Source organism: Microtus ochrogaster, unplaced genomic scaffold, assembly GCF_000317375.1.
Source record: "Microtus ochrogaster isolate Prairie Vole_2 unplaced genomic scaffold, MicOch1.0 UNK12, whole genome shotgun sequence".
Lineage (NCBI taxonomy): Eukaryota > Metazoa > Chordata > Mammalia > Rodentia > Cricetidae > Microtus > Microtus ochrogaster.
In genome coordinates this window covers 5,109,062-5,128,861 of record NW_004949110.1, presented here as the reverse complement: position 1 = coordinate 5,128,861, position 19,800 = coordinate 5,109,062, and the positions used below count along the sequence as shown (strand labels likewise).

Genomic DNA, 19,800 nt, shown 5'->3' with positions numbered 1-19,800 from the left:
GTGGCCGTAGAATGTCCACTGTCAACTGTGGTGGCCGTAGAATGTCCACTGTCAACTGTGGTGGCCGTAGAATGTCCACTGTCAACTGTGGTGGCTGTAGAATGTCCACTGCCAAGTGTGGTGGCCATAGGGGAATGCCCACTGCCAATTGTGTTGGCTGTAGGTGGAGTTCATTCTTTGGTTCTTATAGTCTTACTAGGAATATTTGAAAATATAAACAATGGAAAAGTGCATCTAATGTAATGAACCAAATGACCCTACCTTTGCTAATTAGTCTCTCCCTGGGATGAACTTACCTATGCTTCTGCGCTCTGCGCCTCTCTAGAGGACTCAGTAAGAAGTGTCATTTGTGCAGAGGAATAAATTCCTCTGTTGTGCCCCAGTGATTGCAATTTTCAAAGGCATTCAAGGTTATGGCTTTCTGAGACTTGGCAGACGAGTGTTTGTTCACTGAGCTTACGCCCTTCATATTTGACAGACATTTCTTTGTGTCTCTGCTTAGCGTGAGTCTTTCTGGGGAAGAAATTTTATCCTTTAAATCTCTGCTGCTCAGTTATTGTGGGCGTCCTTCTGCTCTTCTTGGGACCTTTTGCGGCTGGGCTTCCACTGTCTGGAGCCACAGCAGTCTGAACCAAGGTTATACCCACACAGAATGGACAACTAAATACAGACTTTCCGGAGAGGAATTACCGGAAGTAAAAGGAAAGTGCAAGCTAATATTAAGAACAACCCTGGAGACGTTAGCACTGTGTTAAAAATAGAATTATGCTAGTAATGCTGAAAATGAGCTTTAGCATAACAGTTGGCAGAATGGGGCTAGAAGAAATGAAAAACTTCTAAGCTTGAGAAACTATTAAGTGTGTCCATCCCATGCAGAGTAAGAGCAAACTTGCCATCGCATTCAGGTCCTGGTCCCATTCATCACGCCTACCTCATCCTATCCACTTTTGCCTCGTTCACTCACTTCCAGACACATTGGCCCTCTCGCTATTCTGCCTGGGCTCACACCAGCCCACTGACTCAGAGCCCGCATCCTTGCTATGCTTCGGACTGGACCACTGCCTTCGTCTCCACTTGTCTGACTTCAGCTTTCTAGTAACTGGTCCTTTCGTGGGCCTGTCCTATATAGCCAGTGAGCTCTCCTCCCTTTTCTACCTCCTCACCTGCTTTATTATCTTTCTCTGACCTTACAACCTTTACCTCCTATCTTTTTCCGCTAGATGTCCCTCCCCGGAGCAGAAGTTCTGTGTGGGAGAAGACATGGAAACAGCAGTGGGGCAGCTCTCCTCATGGGAGCTTAGCATTCATCAGGAGTGGGGTCAATGATTACTGCATGAACGCATGCATATCTGGGAAGACGGAATGTTCTGGAACCAAATTACCTAGATTCAAATCCCACCTTTGCCTTCTCTGTGTACAGTTTCCTTGTTTGTAGATGGGATGAACACCTGTTCAGGGTTATCTTTGAAACTGGGATAGCGATAGAATGTACTCAGAACAGTATTAAAAACCAACGCCAGCATTCAATAGGAAGATTACGACAGAATGATGAACAGGGGAAAAGAAGTCACACCAAGTTCTCGTAAGTGCTAGAAATTTCCATCAAAGGCAAGAGTGGTACTCCAGAGATTTTACCTACGTCACAAAGGCATGTTTCCAAGAACAGGGACACAATTACAAGGAAAACTTTCTAGGGGTCAGGGGAGGGATGCCCTGTTTGTTTTTGACGCTTCTGAGACATAAACAGTATCTTCCTTTCTCAAAACAGCACAGTTGCAAACAGTGTGTACTGAAAGCATCATGGCTGCATTTGGAGTATGTTTTCCAGAGCCTGGTATACTAAGACTGCACCACCATGCATGGCAAAAAAGGGAACTGTGCTTCAAGTTCCCATCCCACAGGTACTCCCTACAGCTCGGAAGGTGGAAATTCCTTTATGAGCAGCCACATTTACTTATACGTGCCCAGTATTGATTCGGAGACTGTACAGTCAGTAATGGCCGTAAGGACTTTAAACAGTTTTAGCTTCTGGTTAAGAACTGCTGTTATGATTGGTCAGGGCAGAAATTATCCTACTTCTTCATCTTGTTAATGTACACATAGTTTAATAAATGCAAAGCAAGTAGGAAGCATAGTCTTGCTAGGAATCAGACTTATGCTTGGGATCAATGGATCCTGATGAAAAGTAAGGCTCTGCCAGGCAAAAGGGAAGCAGAGAGCAACTTGACAGAGGTTTGGGAAGTATCAAACACTCGTTGCCCAGGTGAGAGGCAGCTGCATGGATCCTGTGGCCAACTACTTCTGGTTGGAGTCCACTGTTTCTGGTATTTGACATTACGAGAACAATGACTCCAACCTCTTTCTGGAACGGGTTTTGCTATGTGCTAGCTTTGTTAGCTAAAGATTATGGTGGTGGAGGCACACACCTTTAATCCCAGCACTCAGAAGGCAGGGCAGGTGAATCTTTTTGAGTTCAAGGCTAGCTTGGTCTACAAAGTGACTTGCAGAACTGACAGGGCTACACAACACAGTAAAATTCTATCACAAACAAACAAACAAACAAACAAACAAACAGAATATGGAGAGAAAGAATGCCCACAAGAAGCTGCCATGAGCGCTCCAGGAAGTGTGTAATTTAAGGTGGGAGTGGCTAAACATGGAGAAAGCCCCCTCTTGTCCTCTGCAGGAAGGTCTGCTGAGACAGGTCGGTGAACAGAGGTGAGCACCCCTGCTTTTGCACCACCAGACACTGCTTTTTGTCCTCCAAACAGAAGGACCTCGTATGTGACTGATTATTTCCTTTTCCTACCCTCTGGGTGACAGAAAATTCATTTGTATGTGGAGCACAGCAAGGATGTAGGCCCTGCAACCTACTTCCTCGGCTCCTTTTTATCTCTGTCTGTTTCTGCCCTGATTATTCCTCATTCTGCTGAAATTTAACACGCATAATTATTTAATTATATGCAGTAGTCTTAACTGTCTAAAATCTTTTACAAGATGAGATTGGTTTATTTTAATGGTGTGTGTGCACGTGTGTATGTGTGTATGTGTATGTGCGTGTGTGTTAGGCACGTATGTATATGGGCATGCTTGTGGAGGCCAGAGGTTGATGATGGGCATCTTCCTCTGTTGTTTTTTGGTCTTATTTGTTTTGAGCCAGAAGCTCTCGTTGATCCTAGAGCTCACTGTTTTAGCTAGGCTAGTCGGCCAAAGAACCCCAGAACTGGCCTGTTCCCACCCCTACCCAGCCCTGGGATTACAGCTGTGCACTCCCATGCCCAGCTTCTCTATGGGTGCTGGGGATCTGAACCCAGGGCCTTGTACTTACGCAGCAAGCACTTCACCCTCCAAGTCATCGCTGCAACCCTCAGTTTGTGATTTCCACACAGCTGAAGTAAACATCATTATCATTCACTTTGTACAGTCCAGGAAGCTGAAACTCCAAGATGTGAAAGCTTTTCCAAGACCCGAATGTCACCTAATGTTCTCTTTCTATGGAGCACAATCCTATTTCTGAAACAACTAAAAAATCCCTTTCATTATGGTAATATCTCCAGGTAAGAGTCATTGCTGAATTAACAATGTTGAACTTTATTTTAAAGTGTTGTATGAATAAGCTAAAATATGTATAAATTTTAAAAAGGAGTTAGGCTAGTAGGGAATTTTTTTTTACCAATAATTATATGTGATTATAAAAATTTTAGGCCATTAGAGGAAGACAAAGAATTTTCTTTGATGAATTTTCTTATTCTGTCTTGTGAAGAAAAAGTTACATGAAAAGGATAGAATTTAGATAAAGGTTTTGCTTGAAGGTCGGAGACTAGATTATTTGACCTCTGGTAGATGAAAATGCTTTTGAAAACTCAGCCACAGCCAGACCTTCCTCACTGCTCATTACAGCGCCCTGATGGCTTTGATTCTGCCTCTCAGGTCATCACGCTGGCCCTCATCCCGTACTCCAGGCAGCCATGCCGAGCTTTAGCCCACGCTGAGGTTGTTTCCGGGGCAATGGTCTGTGAAAAGAGCACCATACGGCCCTGGGACACACATGCCAGCCGAGTTCAAAGTACACAGGAGTCATGTTTATCATGAACTTCATGCCTCAGCCTTCTCTGCAGAACAGGGGCTCTTCTTTCTTTCCATGTCTGACCCAGGGAAGTGGCCACTTGCCCAGGAATGGCAGTCAGCTGTGCTACATTGATGTTAGGAGAGGGGACCCATGAAATCAAAGCAGGGACTGTCCTCAAATCCAAACATGATCAAAACACAGTTTACCAAGCAAAGCCATATATTTATCACACGATCCTGATCATGTCTGTAGACTTGTAATTGCAGCAAAAGTGGGAAATCCCTACACATAGCTCTTCTGTTCTAAGGTGCGGGATCAAGCTAGAAATCGCTAAGGCAATATCACTGTTAGGTTTTTCTCACCCACAAGCCCCTCTGCCGGGGCAAATAATCACCAACTGACAGATCCTACCTTGATGGCGGATTCAAAGCTAGGGTTTGGAGAATAATTTTCTTCTACTCAGAGGATTAGCACATTGTTCTGAGTAATTTTCTCCAAGGCGTTTTGGGTCTTTGTAGAGAATGGTTGTTCAGTTAGGTCAGTAATGGATCACCTCAATTGTTTCTCTGTCTCTTGCCTCTTTCAGTATTTCTGAACACCCAGATCTGATGAATGAGAAGCCACTCAGGAGGAACAGGTTCATCTGTTGTGTGCTGAAGAAGCATTGAGTGAGTTAGCTGAGCTCTGAGGAGCTAGCTGCTGAGCATGATGTGAACCAGGAGGCCTGTGTTCAGGATTCCTGATGTCACAAGCGGCTGTAGTGAATTGGTTCTGAGCATTCATAGGTGAAACATAACCAACACCCTGAAGCCCTATGCACGACTAGCAGAGGCAGCTCCTTTTAGAAATAGCTACCCTGGCTATGTGCTCCATAAGCATGCACCAGTCTATGGACCAGACAGTGTTTTGTATACTGACTTATCCAACTTGCCTGTTGTGAGGAGGGCTCTTCCTTCAGACTGTCATCCGTGTCCACACCAACTCTGTTCAAAAACAAAAAGACAAAGAGAACAGAAGCATAAGTGCCTGCTGCTCAGGAGATGAGATCTGGACTGTCAATCAAATCATCAGCTGACCTAAACACACCAATGTGAATAAAGGTTTGTCAGAAAACTACGTGGCCTCCTCAGAAGCAAAACCCACAATCAACTGATCATGGTGAGACCCTCCACACTTGGCCTCGGCACAGGTGAAGAAAGTGGGCACCAAGGGCAATTCACTGCTACTGACTTTCCAGTTGGGAGTCAGGCCCTGAGAATGTGGGACAGGAGGCCCCATAAGAAAGACAGGATTTGAGGAGCAAACTCTCCCATAATCATGGCCCCTAGACTGGAACAGGGTTCTCTAATGCAGAGAAAATCAAGTTTTGTCTAGAGTCATGTGGGCAGTCCACAGAGAGGGTCTAGGTTCTGGGGCCTAAAACTTACACAGCTTGGCCAGGGGGATATTCTTTAATAAAAATAATAGAAAACACAACTATGGAATGTTCTAAAGAGAGTCTTTAGAAAAGGAGAAATCACAAATTTTTTGTGAAGCTAGTAAATGCAACTAATATATAACAATAGCAACAATAGAAAATCCTATAATGTTTTAATTAAGCACATACCTCTAAAACCCCCTTTTCCTCTGTAAAATTTGTTTGCATGCTTTGATGTTTCCTTTATCTGATAATGATCTTATATTAGTGAGGATGGAAAGTAAAGGGACCCTTCCCTAGCTATACCAAAATTCTTGATAGCCAGGAGGAACTAAGGCATGCTTCCTTTCCCAGACTGGCTTGCTCCTTGCAGCACTGTTATGCTAATCCGCCAAATGCAAGATTCCTGATAAATTTCACTTCACGCAATTTCCATAAATAATGCGCAATGTACTGATCGCTACGCATGCCTCCTTACTGAATACATTGCGAAATTTCCATTTTGACAGGCATCCACGAGAACTGAGTTTTCATTTTCTAGAATTGCTTCTGGCTCTGTGTATCTCATACCTTGTTTTCCCTCCCCTCCCCCAGTACCCACAGGCCTTGACTGCTAGGCACCAAAGGCTCTGTTTACATTTAATACAGTCTTTATGCTCAGTTTCTATCCACTGTTCCTACCCCAGGTTTACCAGCAGTGACCTGCGCACACAGAAGACTTGAACACACAGAAGCCACTGTGGCTAGGAGAGATATATCCCATTTACTGCAAATGTAATATATGCCCATCTCAGGGGCTCCTGGGTTGGGTTCCCCAAATGCCAAAGCCTTTTGATCTGAGAAGAATGAGGGCAAGTGGGGAGCCAGCCGTAGTAGCAGCAGCAGCAGACAGAAACAGCAGTTGAGTCTATGTTTAAAACATTCTCCTTTCCCAAATCTTACAGAAACACAGACCCTGGGAACACAGTGCCGGGGTTCTTCCCAGGGTCCTGGAAGAGCCAGAGCAAGCAAGGGGCTCTGCTGATTGCATTTCCTCTCCCATAGAGTGAGCCCCTTGGGTTGGGGGTGGGCTGCGGGTGTGGGAGGAAGTGCTTATGTCAGGCTCCGGCAGAGCCCCTGAAGGCTGCCTGCCTTTAACAGACTTTTAGTCTTTGCTTCAGCCTCTACCTCTCTCCAATCTCCCCAGTCATCCTCCAGGCTTCTGGCTGGGAGTGATGGCAGAGGCAGAAATCCTCCCCAGAGCAGGGAGCTGGTCAAAGGTCCACAGGCACAGTGAAGACGAGGAGGCCTGCTTAAAATAGCCAGTGCCTACAAACCAGAAGACCCTAGGCACTGGGAGCCCCTCTGCTTTAGCAACTAAAAGGAACAGCTCTTTATTGTCTCAATCTGTGGCACTCAGGCTGGTGGATAGGGCTCCGAGCGGACTAACATTTGATTCTCCCCAGCAGAGCAGGCAAAGGTGTTTTAACAATTTCATTTATGGAGAAAGGGGCACACAGAGGTGGGGGTAAGAGGAAGGGTGGAAAAGGTAAGAGGGAGAAAGGGAGGACAGAAGAAAGGAAGTGGGGGAGGGCTGAGACAGCAGAAGATAATGGAGACACCCTCCCCTCAAGTCCAGTCCAGGCAGTGACCACGGGGCGTGACCACAGGAGTTCCAGGTGTGGAGGTCCCAGCTGCCCTTTTCCCTGGGACTTGGATACCTCGAAGGATTGGTGGAGCAGAGCCTTTCTACTCGTGCAGGGAGTTCCTTTGAGGCCTCATTTCAACAGCTTCAGTCCAGCCCCAGCACCCCCCTCCCCACTCCCCTTCTCCCCTTTGCCCCACCTCCAACCCCGTCTTACTGCTGCCCCTCCCCCCCCGGAGGGGGCTGCGAATTGGACTGAAATCCCCGAGCATCGATTGGTGTGCCACTTTGGGGGGCCTTTTTTTTTCTAGTGCTTTGCTTCAAACACTGGAGAGAAGAGAATTGAAATTTCCTAAGAAACCCAGCTCTTAAAGAGGCAGGACTGAGGTTTCTCAACAAAATTTCAGCATTTGTCCCCAGCAGCAATCAAAGCAGACACTTCTAATCTCCATTATTCAGGCAGCCAGATGGAATTGAGGAAGGACGGCGGGCGATTAAGGGCTCTCCGGCTTCCTGTGGGCACCGCCCTCAGAGACACCGCCCCTCCCCAGCTCAGCCCATTTCCCTGCAGGAGGAGATCTGTTTCTGGCCAGGCTGCTGCGGGTCTTGGCCGAAAGCAGGGTGGGATCTGAAGTGCTGGGGGGAGGGGGGCAGCTTGGGTGAACACCAGGGGAGCAAACAGAAATGGCCCCACATGTACTTAGTTTGGAAGGTTTAAGAAAAATAAAATTTAGAAAAAAAATATGGTAGCCAAATGCCATGAAGGGACAACACGAGAAACACAGTTCACTTGAGACGTCGGATTAAAAAAAAAAAAAATCTTGCTAAAATATGTTGCTTGGCTTGGCTTCCTGCCTTCTTAAACACGGGGTCCTAGGGTGTTCTCGACTTAACTAGGGGGGGCTCAGCATCACCTTTGGTCCCATAAAACCTAATGCTTGCTACTTTAAAATGATTTCTGAGAGGTGTGTGAACCTCTTTATGACCACATTAAATGTTCCCTGAATACTATTATTTTTTTAATCTGCCAATTAGACTCCCTTGATTTCCTGGCTGCAACACTAACGTGTTAGCGTATTTTCTCTGTGTCATGTCATCCACCACGGCACCACTTTTTATTTCGTGGGACTAGTGGCCTGATGATTAAATTGGACATATGTTTAGTTTTACTTTTATTATGTACTAACAAATTTCAAACACTGTAGAAGGGTTTACAGAAACAGTTCTTACTTCATCTCATGTGCCTTCCGTTTTAACCCCCATATTTCCTCTAAGGGTGGTTTTCTGTTTTTTTCTTGATCGCTGGATGTAATAGTGGCTATTGATGTGCGTGGCACACTCACACAGCATCCCCAGGGCTATGCAAACGTTCCGGCTATGTCTGTATCACCCGCTCTCTATTCAAGGCAGCAAACCAGAATGTGAAAGAGACATACTTTCGGGATAACCTTGCTTCCACACTTTTATGCATTAAAGATCACCTGTACCCTGTGGGTTTGGGAGCGATTGTAGAAACAAGACATGATGTCACCCCGGCTTGTGATGCTACCTGTGTACATAGCAGCTCCCCAAGTGAGACCAAGGGTGAATGAGATGAAGTCCAACCTGCTCAAGTGGAGCTAAAGACTCCTCCCCCACTGTCAGGTTTCCCCTCTGCCATTCTGACCTAGTGCCTCACGTCTGTTTGTTAACCGGACTTCATTCCTAGGCCAGTACCTAACCCTGTCTCTGAGTTCTGTGTTCTGCTTCACCCAAGCCTTTCTCACGACCTGACTTCTTTTCTCCAGTCTCCAGGGTTGTTGTCTGGGCCACACTGGCTGCCACTGGCCATCTGTGACGTCCTGTCTTCTTTCTTGAGCTTTCAAACATGGTTCTTCTTTTCCTGTCATTTTTATGGCTCCCCTGCCCTGAGGCCTTCATAGGTCTCTGATGGAGGAAGGTCATTGGTTAATTAAATAAAGAAGCTGCTTGCACTGATAGGTTAAAACATAGGTGGGAGGAGTAAACAGAACAGAATGCTGGGAGGAAGAGGAAGTGAGGTCAGACTCAACATCTCTCCTCTCAGGGGCAGACACCTCGGAGAGACATGATGCTCCACTCTTGCGGGCAGAGGTGAGAGCTCTGCTCTCTGAGGCACACGCGATGAAGCTCCGACCCAGGACGGACTTAGGCTAGAATCTTCCCGGTAAGCGCACCTTGGGGTGCTACACACAGATGATTAGAAATGGGCTAAATTAATATGTGAGAATTAGCCTAGAAGAGAATGGGTCAAGCAGTGTTTAAAAGAATACAGTGTCCGTGTAATTATTTCGGGTAAAGCTAGCCGTGCGGGCGGCCGGGGTGCTGGGGACGCAGCCCCGCTGCTCCTATTACAACAGGTATCATATCTCCTCTCCTAAAAATTTCACCCTCCTTGGGAAGAACTCCTCCAACTGCAGTTCCTGTGAGCATCCAAGATTACCTTGCTTTGTATATGGTGACCCTGGCTTACCCCCTGTTTGTCTGTGTGGCTACACCGAGGTCTCTTGCAGGGCAAGCTTGTGTTCTATAGTGTTTGCCAGCTCTCACTGAAGCCCACTCCAGGGCTACTTACTCTTCAGCTGCTGAAGTATCAATGAAACTCAGTTCTTAAGAGGAATGGTCTGAAGCCAGACTGCCCAGCTGGGAAGCGTGGATCTTCCTCTCAACCTGTACAGCCTGGACCATGCACAGGGTGGCTATTCAGTTTCTTCTCTAGTACAAAGGGAGCGATACTACAATACGATTTCATGGAGTGAACCAAGGACATAGAAAGCTCTTAATGCTATCAGCTACTGTTGCTCTTAGTTTTTATTAGTATCAGTAGCTTCTGCTAGCAGCCCCAGAGTTCAGACTTGCTATGTTTGTTGCTTACCAGTGTCCCTAGACAAACCTTTAGGTTCTGCATTGAGGTATCCCACAATTAGAGCAACAGCCACATGACAGTGCACAGTGGGATGCCAGGGTATCAATTCTATCCATGTTTATATATGTATGTATATGTATATGTATGTGTGCATAACTCATGGATGGAGTAGGAGAAAAGGAGGATAGTTAAAGAGGAAAGGGAAGGAAAAAGGAAGAGCCAATCAGGAAGAAAACAAAGGAAGGTGAAATGGAAAAACTAGGGGAATGACTACATCATAAAGAAAAGATGCAGGAGGCAGGTAAAGAGCCAGGGCACAGGTAGCCTTCCAAAAAGGAGGCCAAGAATGGATGTGCACACATCACAGAAGGTCAAGGCTTTATCTGAAAATAGACAAAGAGCTGGTAAAGGATTAAAAAATCAACTAGAAAGTATGGTTAAAATTTTATATGACGTTTTGCATTCTTGATGTGCCTTTTAATTTGAAGCAAGTGGAGTGCTGCCTCTGTGGTATTCAAATGGAAATGAAAGTGAGTTCTGCACATATTCCCAGCTGTGCCCTCCAACATCTCACTCTGGGTTCCTCATTTACAGTGAGCATCCAGCTCCATTTTCAGAGCAAAATGCATCTCTTGTGGACCATAATGCAGCCTCCATTCTTGGGTGGATTTTATTAGACATAATAAAAATCTCTGGATGCTCCCATACCCAACCGTAGCCAAATGAATGCTTCAAAGTTGGGTTTTTCTTAGCAGGAAAGCAATGGACATGACTAACAAAAGGTTCACTTTTCCCATTAAAACTAACAATTCCTTGCTGATCCTTATCACTCAGCAGTTCTGGAGAGTCAGTGAAATAGTACTAGGCCTTAGTTTCATTATGTGGCTTCCAATGGTACTAGGAAGGCTTTTGATTCTTTTGAGCCTCCAGCGGATGGGCTGCGTAGTGAAGGAGAAGAACCCATTTCCTCTAAGAACGGCATTTGATGGCACAGTGTGAAAAAAGACTTTTTCAGTAAGAGAAGAGTGACTTTATCCTGAACACATAAATACAGCTTGACAGGGGAGCAGTGCGAAAGACACCTGCTAATGCTCGGGGACTCCATGGGGATTATCGTATGCCAGTGTACCCCACTGTTCCTCCCCACATCCTTTGATTAAATGTTATTATAGTATGTACGATCAAAATTAATCCAGGCTAATGACTAAAATACTGTAACCTCTTTCGGAGAAACAAGAAAGTAAACCAAATTTAAGTGGAAGAAGGCGCCGTGACCCTTTTCCCTTTTTAATTTCAGTATGACACAATAGCAGACTTTGGACCATGGGTCTCAAATCTGACCTCTCTCATTTACTCCACTGGCATCTTTGAAAGTTTTCAAGTTTCACCTATTATATGGGGTGCATGTATGTGTGGGAGAGTGTACCACTGTAGTGGCAAGCGGCGGGCTGCTTCCCACCACCGGGCTAGCTTTATCCGAAATAATTACAGAGAAACTGTATTTTTTTAAACACTGCTTGGCCCATTAGCTCTAGCCTCTTACTGGCTAATTTTCACATCTTGATTAACCCATTTTTAGTAATCTGTGTAGCACCATACCAGGAAAGATCTTAACCTGCATCTGTCTCCGATGGGAGAATCATGGAGACTGCCTGACTCGGCTTCTTTCTCCCAGAATTCTGTTCTGTTTTCTCTGCCTACCTAATTTTCTGTCCTATCAAAGGGCCAAGGCAGTTTCTTTATTAACCAAGAGACAGATGAACCTCCTCCATCAGTACCACAACATGTAGAGGTCAGAGGACAACTTTGGGGAGCTCTTCTCTCTTTCCAACTTAGCATGGATTTTCAGAATCAAATCCAGGCCAACAGGCTAGTGTGGCAAGTGCCTTCATTCATAAAGCCACCTCCCTGGTCCCTCCAACATTTGTGTAACTTCTTTAAACCTTAATTTTCTCAACTGCAAACGGCAATAAGCATGGGTCCATTTTACAGGTCATTATACGTATTCTAGATTGCTTTCTGTTGCTGTGATAAATAAACACCATGGCCGAAAGCAGCCTGGGGAGGAAAGGGTTTACATGGATTACACTTTCCAGATTACAGTCCCTCACTGAGGACAGCCAAAGCAGGAACTTGGGGCAGAAACCATGGCGGAAGTCTGCTTGCTGGCTTGTTCTCTTCAGTTCATGCTCAGTCTGCTTTCTTCTACAACCCAGAATCACCTACCTAGAGTTGGCACTGCCCATAGTGGGCCCACCCTTCCGGCATAATCCATACAATTTCCAAAACACAAGGTCATAGGCCAGTTTGATCGCGGTGTTTCTTCAATTGGGGATCCCTCTTTCCATTCGACTCTTGGTTGTGTCAAGTTCACAATAAAAACCAAGTAGTTCAACAAGGAAGAAATCAGATATATATATATATATTATACAAAACATTGGCTGCAATCCAAGAAATAGCCATAGAATATTAGTTAATGTCATTCTTATTAGGGAATAATTGATATACTTTAAATCAAGAGATAAATACATCTTAGGTTAAAACCAAGGGTGAATTTTCTATAAATGATAGATGCTAAGATACAAAGGACATTAACAGGACTTCTGCCATCCACACAGAACTACAGTGTGCAGTAAGGATCACACAGGGCAAAGGGAACACACCAGTAAAGAACCTGACAGAGGGGCTGCAGGAGAGCTAAGTGTGCTTCTTAGAAGAGCTGGGTACTGAAAACTGAGAATGAGATTGATGGCAAAAGAAGATGATCCTGAGGGAGGGGACTTCTGAGCAAAAGCACAGCAGTATAAAGAAGGCGGGAATGTGGTGAATAGCTTGATTGCAGGCAGGGTTGCTTCTTTGACACTACAAAGTGTCTGGAGGCTGAATTCTAAAGACTCTCGAGTGCTATGCTTAGGATGGAGTATTAGAAAGATCCCTGGAGTTATGTGTTATGAGTCCAGCAAGACTCCTGGAAGTGCAGGTCACTTACTGAACAGCATCAGTGGTTTAGCCGAGAATTCATTAGGATGTAATTTAGGACACAGTTGAAGAAGCGATCTATCTCAGAGGTGTGGCTATGCACGGTGGGATGCTGAAGGAGCTCATGACAGGCTCACGTGGAGATGTCTCTGAACTTCTACTTAGGACACATGAAAGGGTTTCTTCCCTTCGATATTAAAGAGGGGGGTGTATAGGTCAGACTCTCCCCAAATGACGTCCAATTGGGAAGTGAAATTAAAACTCAGGGTCATAAGGTCAGAGCGCTTCTGCCGCAATGGAACATGGCAAATCTCCAGATTACCAACTTGGGAGAAATGAACTCTTCACCTCCAGCTTTCTGCTCTTTGTCTGAAAGAGATGTTCGGACCGTTAAGTAAAGCACAAGGAATAAAGAGCTCATGGCTTCTTCAAACACAAGACCGTAGACTGGAAATGCTCACTGTGTGGCAAGTTCAGTATTTGAAGACAGTTTGGCCATCTAATTTAAGGACTGTGAGAGTCTGTAAGGAAAGAGGCTCAGAAGATTGGTGGTTAGGCAACCTTGGAGGTGAGCAAACATTTTCTGGGAAGACATACAATGAATATGAAACATTCACTACACAGATCAGGGCCATGTTACAGCCACATGTCAGTGTGGCTTGAATTCAGGAAAAGCAATAGTTCCCATCCACTGTGAAGCAAAAGGAAGATGGATCGTAACAGCAATGTTGCTTCAGTGAGGGCCTCGGTCAGTCACTGGAAAGATGGCAGGACACTTTTACTCATTGTTTCGGAGCACGAGTGTGGACTCCGTGGTGGCTATACTTCTGCATGTGGGGCATGAGGAAATATACAAATGAAGTTGAAGATGCAGGAGGTTCCATAGTGTGCCATGAAAGATGCGCAGTGACTGTGGTCCTCGCCCCAAGAGTGCACAAGCCTGAGGATGCTTTTTAGAGCAGAACTGCCTTCTTGGCATGGACCCATCTATAGAAACCCTTTGTTCTAGGTTACACTTCCCAAATCTTTGGACCTGACCTGTTATCAAACTGAACATGACCGGACCAAGGGATTATTCTGGCATTCCTGCCCTGCTGTCCTGAGCTGCCCACACGAACCTGCTTCTTCCAGAAGATTCTGGAATGGATTCCATAAAACACTGTCAAGATGAGCTGGTATTCGGTTGCTTTCTCAGCAATGCTAGAGATACCAATGGCGTCTGTCCCTGGTGGTTTTGTGAGTATGGCCTACATGGGGCCCAGCAAAGGCCTACTGAAGAAGTGCCTGGAAGCCGGAGTTGTCCTCGTGCACTGTCATTGTACCCATGCATTCTGGTTTGAAATCTCTGACCAAACAGTTGTGGGTCACCCATCTCACTTGGCCCTAAAGCAGGTTTTCTTTGCGACTTCTGATGCCACTGGAGGTTTGTGGACAATAGAGCTTGGGGGTATGAGGACTGAGAAAAGGAGGTGTGTTCTGCCTGCACAGCTGCACCATGTGTCAAGGGTTTAACCCCATCTGTCAATTTGGGAATACCGTTGAGAGATGTATGAGATGCTAAAAATATTATGGCCTCTGAAAATTACACTTCCGTAAACAAGGGCATGCCGCAGACAGAAATACATCCCGTGCTTCACGTTGAGCAAAACTTCCTTTAAGTTCCGGGTATTTAGTTCTTCCAAGAGGTAAGCTAATTTCAAACAACAGCGAAGATCCGATGGAAACTGGATTAAGAATGATTATGCAGACTAATTTATTTTGACCTAAGCCACAAGTGCACTGACACCCTTTGGTGGGAAGATGGATGCTGAAGCTTAGCCAGGCAGCTGGCCTTTCTTTCCTAAGGCTTCTCTGTGGGTGCCCTGCCTGAGCAATTAGGGATTTATCAGAGCCAAATGCACATCCCCAGAAAAACCATGCTTTCAAGTGGATTAGCTTGTTTAAAGTCTAGTGTCTTACCAGGTGGGGTGTCTTCTCAAAGTCAGGCCGAACATGTTATATGGGAAAAGACATTTTACTGCTGAATATAAAGTAGTCAAAGGAGCATGCTTTATGTGTTGGTATGAAATAGAAAGTGGTTGAAAATAAATCCTAGACTATTGGGCGCTTGGGGGGGAAAGTGGAAGTCCTAATACCTGGAGACTACGTGGCTATCTCACAGTTAAGCAAAGAAATAGATGGCAATTCGGGAGGACATCTTTCCCTCCCCCCCAGCCACGCCTCACTGCAGTGAACAGCAGAGAGAACTGTGGCCGAGTCCTGGCTCTCCAGCAGGACCATGTTTGGGGCACAGTGTGGGTCTGGAGAGAGCTGAGAGTATCTTTGTGATGCTGCTCTTGGGTGTTTTCTAGCTGCCCTGGAAGCCAGGGAAGGAGCTAGAATGGCTACATACTCTTCCAGTACAAGGACCGTAGCTGTATGAAAATCGCCTGCAGAAATGGGGGGGGGGGACTTTGACAGGGGGTCATAAAGGTGAAACAAGTACTTAGAGGGTATAAAGGTCCTCTTAGCACAAGCTAAGAAAAAGCTGCTCCCATTAAAGCGAATGACAACCAGGAGTTATTTTTGTCCAATAATGCCTTAGAAAGAATCCTTAGAGGTAAGCAACAATGCTTTCAAGATTGATGGATGTTTAAGTACAATAAACACATAAAAGGTAAAATCATCCCATACAGAAGGTAAAATTCTTGTGATCTGTTTGATACACTCCATCCCAAATCAGATTTCCTATTTGTGGGTTAGGTTTTGAGAAAGTGCTATCTCCAACAAATCATGACCCTCTCTCAGAGCTAATGCCTTGCCTTCCTTAACACGGAATGAGGTTTTCTGTGGCTCTTGGGAAATAAGGCTTAAAAGGCAAGGGCTGGGCAGAGGTAATTCTTGGGCTTGTAGGCACACAGGTAAAAGTGATTGAGTCAAAAGAACGTGAAAACAAAATCTCAAGGGAACTACAGTTATTGGTAGATGCTCCCACAGAGCACTGGAGGCAGAGGATAAAACATGAAGTCAGAGACACAATACTACCCGACATGAAAAATCTCAAATAGGTGATATTTATGCATTATATGCAGTATATGAATCTGGGGAAGAAAACACTAAGTTATTGTAATGCCATATATTTTAGTCATTAAAAACAAAAAAGGGAAGGGCTTGTAAGTAATTATTTTAAGTTTGTCATTACAACACATTTGCAGCCGGGCCCTATGGTAATTTTGTGCCAGTATGTCTATAGTTACTGGTCACCCATCACCAGCATCCTGCAGATGCTGCAACGTTATGAACCATGTGGGCCTAAAACAAAAAATAGCCAAAGAAGATTGTTTCACCAACACTAATAAATCATTGAAATTGAAATTAAAATGGCTTTGGGATGAATAATAGCTGCCGAGACCAGTATTTAAGTCCATAATTAGAAGTAGATTGTGATCTATAATCTCAGCAAGTAAAAACTTATTTTCCTTTGAGCTGCTTAACACTTTATAAGACCACATGGTGTTATTAATAATTAACACTCAGATTTATGACATATATACATACACATTCATAACATACACACATTCTTTAAATGAAAAAGGTTTTTCTGTAGCCCTAGAAGAATTAAGTCATAAACAGTTTTAATATATAACCTTACTTTTTGTTAAAACTGAATAAATCTCTTGATTTTACAAAGGAATTTGACAGGAAAAGATAATGAATAAGTTAGGAAGCTGTTACTGCCATGACTCATCAAAAGACAAGAAAATAATTTCCATCTCTTGCTGAGTATGATTAAAGTAAATCACTAGGGAAAAAAAGTAAATTGACAGAAAAACAATATTTTCCTCTGGTTTAAACCAACTGCTGTTAAGCATGGTATCATGTGTGTACTCACTGGCCTGACTTTGCTAAAGTGAAATTAAATGCTCAAAAGCAAGACGTTGAGGAATGCATGCTCAATGCTAGCGTAACATTGAAAAATGCACTTTGATATTAGAATTAATGGATTAAAATAAGGAAAGTGAATCAAGAACTGATGAGAAGGCTATTAGGGACCTGTGTTAGAACAGACAAAGAAAGGAAAAGATGAGAGAGGAGGAAGGTGCTCTATCACAGGCTTGCACATTATCACCATGACCACAGAAAACGCATAGCGTGGGGACAGCATCAGCATCAATTTGGCAGGAAATGAAATAATGAGAGTTAAGTGGATGCTCATGGATAATGCATCATTCAGGCTTTCTCAGCCGGTGACTCTAGAAGATCATGGTGACAGCTTAAACAACTGGTGCATGCGAACTGATGTTTTAACTCACATACTCTACATCCTGAAGGTGTTGGGAGCCCTGCAGCCTAGTCTTGGATCAGCACACAACTACCTGTCCAGTGGGCTTCCTCAGGACAAGGCATTCGTGGAAATGGACTCTCACTTGGCAAGGACCAGTAGTCCACGGGACAGTGGAAGAATTTGCAAAATCCGTGCAGCTTGCAGGCCCTTTTCTCTCTCATTATATTGGTGATTCTTTGGGCGGTTTTAATTTCACTTTGTCAGTCACACACGCAACAGCTGTAATTTTCCCTGGAGATTCTGTTCCTTTTCAAATATGTTCCCCAAAGATTCAACAGGGGGCTAATGCTTCTCAGATCTCTTTTCTGGAATTACCAACTATAACTCCCAAACCTGGGAACTTTTCTGACTCAATGAGATAGTCATCTACATATGAGAAAACAACACTTGGAACATTAACTATGTCTCACAGTTCTAGAGAGGAGAACAGGGCATGCATATACAGACTAGGGAGAAAGCCTCAGGAGTACATAGTGCCAACTATTGAGAGTAAATGCCCCGGACACCAAACACGGAATCATGCTTTGGTATGCTCCAGGAGGAGGAAATTTAAAACAAAATGTGGGATGGATAGAGCCAGGTTTGTCATACATAGGAACTTCTATTGGTAGAAGTATAGAGGAATGGGAAAGAGCGCCTTATCAGAGTCTGTCTTCTACAGAGAGATTAAGACTTGGAACCCTCTTGTAGAAAAAGGAACTGAATAAAAGCATAACTGTATACAGACATGAAAGAATTGTCTGGGTTTGAATATTGTTGTCTTTAAAGCATTGTGCCCCTGTCTATTACTTTTTAACTTTATAACCACAAGTAGCTGCCAGCTGTCGTAAGTGTTGCAAGAGCAGGATGCATCTGGTTCGATATTTAGTCAAGTCTGCAAAAATGCTGAGCTCTATGTCTAGAATAAGGTTGTGTAAGGGGCGGGAAGATATATTTGGGGAAGTATAAAGGGGAAACAATGGGGGCTTTCATAATGATCATGATGTATTCCTTAAATTGCAATGTATTTCTTAAGGTCAAAAATAGAAGCCAATAATAAAGCTGTTCATGTAACTCTGGTAAGAAAAACTCTGTTTAAGTAGAAATAAAGACGGCCTGAGCTATTCGGGGCCACTTGAGTGCAATCCACTTGGTGGTCAGAATCTTTGCTTGCGTCGGTGCCCCTTCCTTGTCTCAGGACCTGAACCCGAGCTGAGGCTGGATCCTGGCACCTGTGAGAGCGAGACAATTTCTTCCTTCTTCCACGTATCCATTCATAGAACATTGGTGGGAAATAGATCAAGATCACTGTTGTTTTGCTAACTATTTTGGGAAATACGAATTTTTTAGTGTATCTTTAAAGTAATTATGCTGGTTTGCACTAAACCTAAGATGACATCAATCACAAGGCATGCTGTTACTTTATGTACTTCCAAGAAAAAAATGACTGCAGCTTGTATTTGGTACTCCATTCATTGTATGACAAACGTTTGCTTCAGAAATGTCAAATGTGAACATGTAAGTTTAGAATCAGTGACCTATACTTATAACATATTCCAAATTCAGGGGTTCCCAGCAATGCTTGCTTGTAAACATACTAGCCCTGTTTATTTCATGTATGATTACTATACTTACAGGTTATTGAGGGGGGAAGTCAAAATAGATAACTTTATCAAACTATTCAGTGTATGATCCAGGTTGAGGTAATTCATTTACTTTCTTAATTCCTATTGGAAGTAATCCCCAAGTCACTCAGTAAGTAAGCCAGGCTCATACTGAGGTGTGTGAGAAGTCCCTGGGGTCACGCAGGTGCTGAGTGAGCATCTGCACACCCCTGAGAAGGATATCTCTGTGTGCATCCCTGGGATCCCGCTGTCTTACTCTGACATGACCCTGGGTGAAATAACCTTACCCCCATTTTCACACATCCACTATTGGGCCCTCGGGAACTCTTTTGACTTTTCCCATCTTCTTTGCACCTATTCTTGCTCCTTAGACTTTAGAGCCTGTCAGATGTAGACAGCATCAATTGAGTTCTCTTACCCTCTGACTTTAGATTGGTCTGGCCAATAGCAAGCACTGACTCTTAGGACCCTGGAAAGGGAGAGGAAGTAAAGATTTGGTGTTTATGCAAGGCCCACTTCTTGCTGGGTCACCAGGGTTGTCACCAAACCTCACTCAAGTAGATCAAAAGAGACAATAAAGATCAGGTAGATATTAGTGAATGGAAATGAAAAGAAAAAAAGCAACACAAAAATCAATAAGATAAAAGGTTGATGCTTTGAAAAGATAAACAAGAGTGGTAAACTTTTAGCCAAATGGCCAAAAGAGAGAGGGAGAGAGAGAAGACAGTCAGATTAATAAAATTAGAAATGAGCCAGGCAATGGTGGCGCACGCCTTTAATCCCAGCACTAGGGAGGCAGAGGCAGGTGGATCTCTGTGAGTTTGAGACCAGCCTGGTCTACAGAGCTAGTTCCAGGACAGGCTCCAAAGCCTCAGAGAAACCTTGTCTCGAAAAACCAA

At 44.3% G+C, this 19,800-nt stretch overlaps 1 protein-coding gene across 1 annotated transcript in view; it reads right to left on the bottom strand.

The window, feature by feature from the left end:
- Slc9a9 (solute carrier family 9 member A9) overlaps positions 1-19,800 on the bottom strand; it is a 559,136-nt gene that overhangs the window by 107,511 nt on the left and 431,825 nt on the right. The window contains exon 13 of the mRNA XM_005366691.3: positions 5,001-5,052. Coding sequence (XP_005366748.1) covers positions 5,001-5,052 — 52 coding nt within the window. The remainder of the gene's footprint in view (positions 1-5,000; positions 5,053-19,800) is intronic.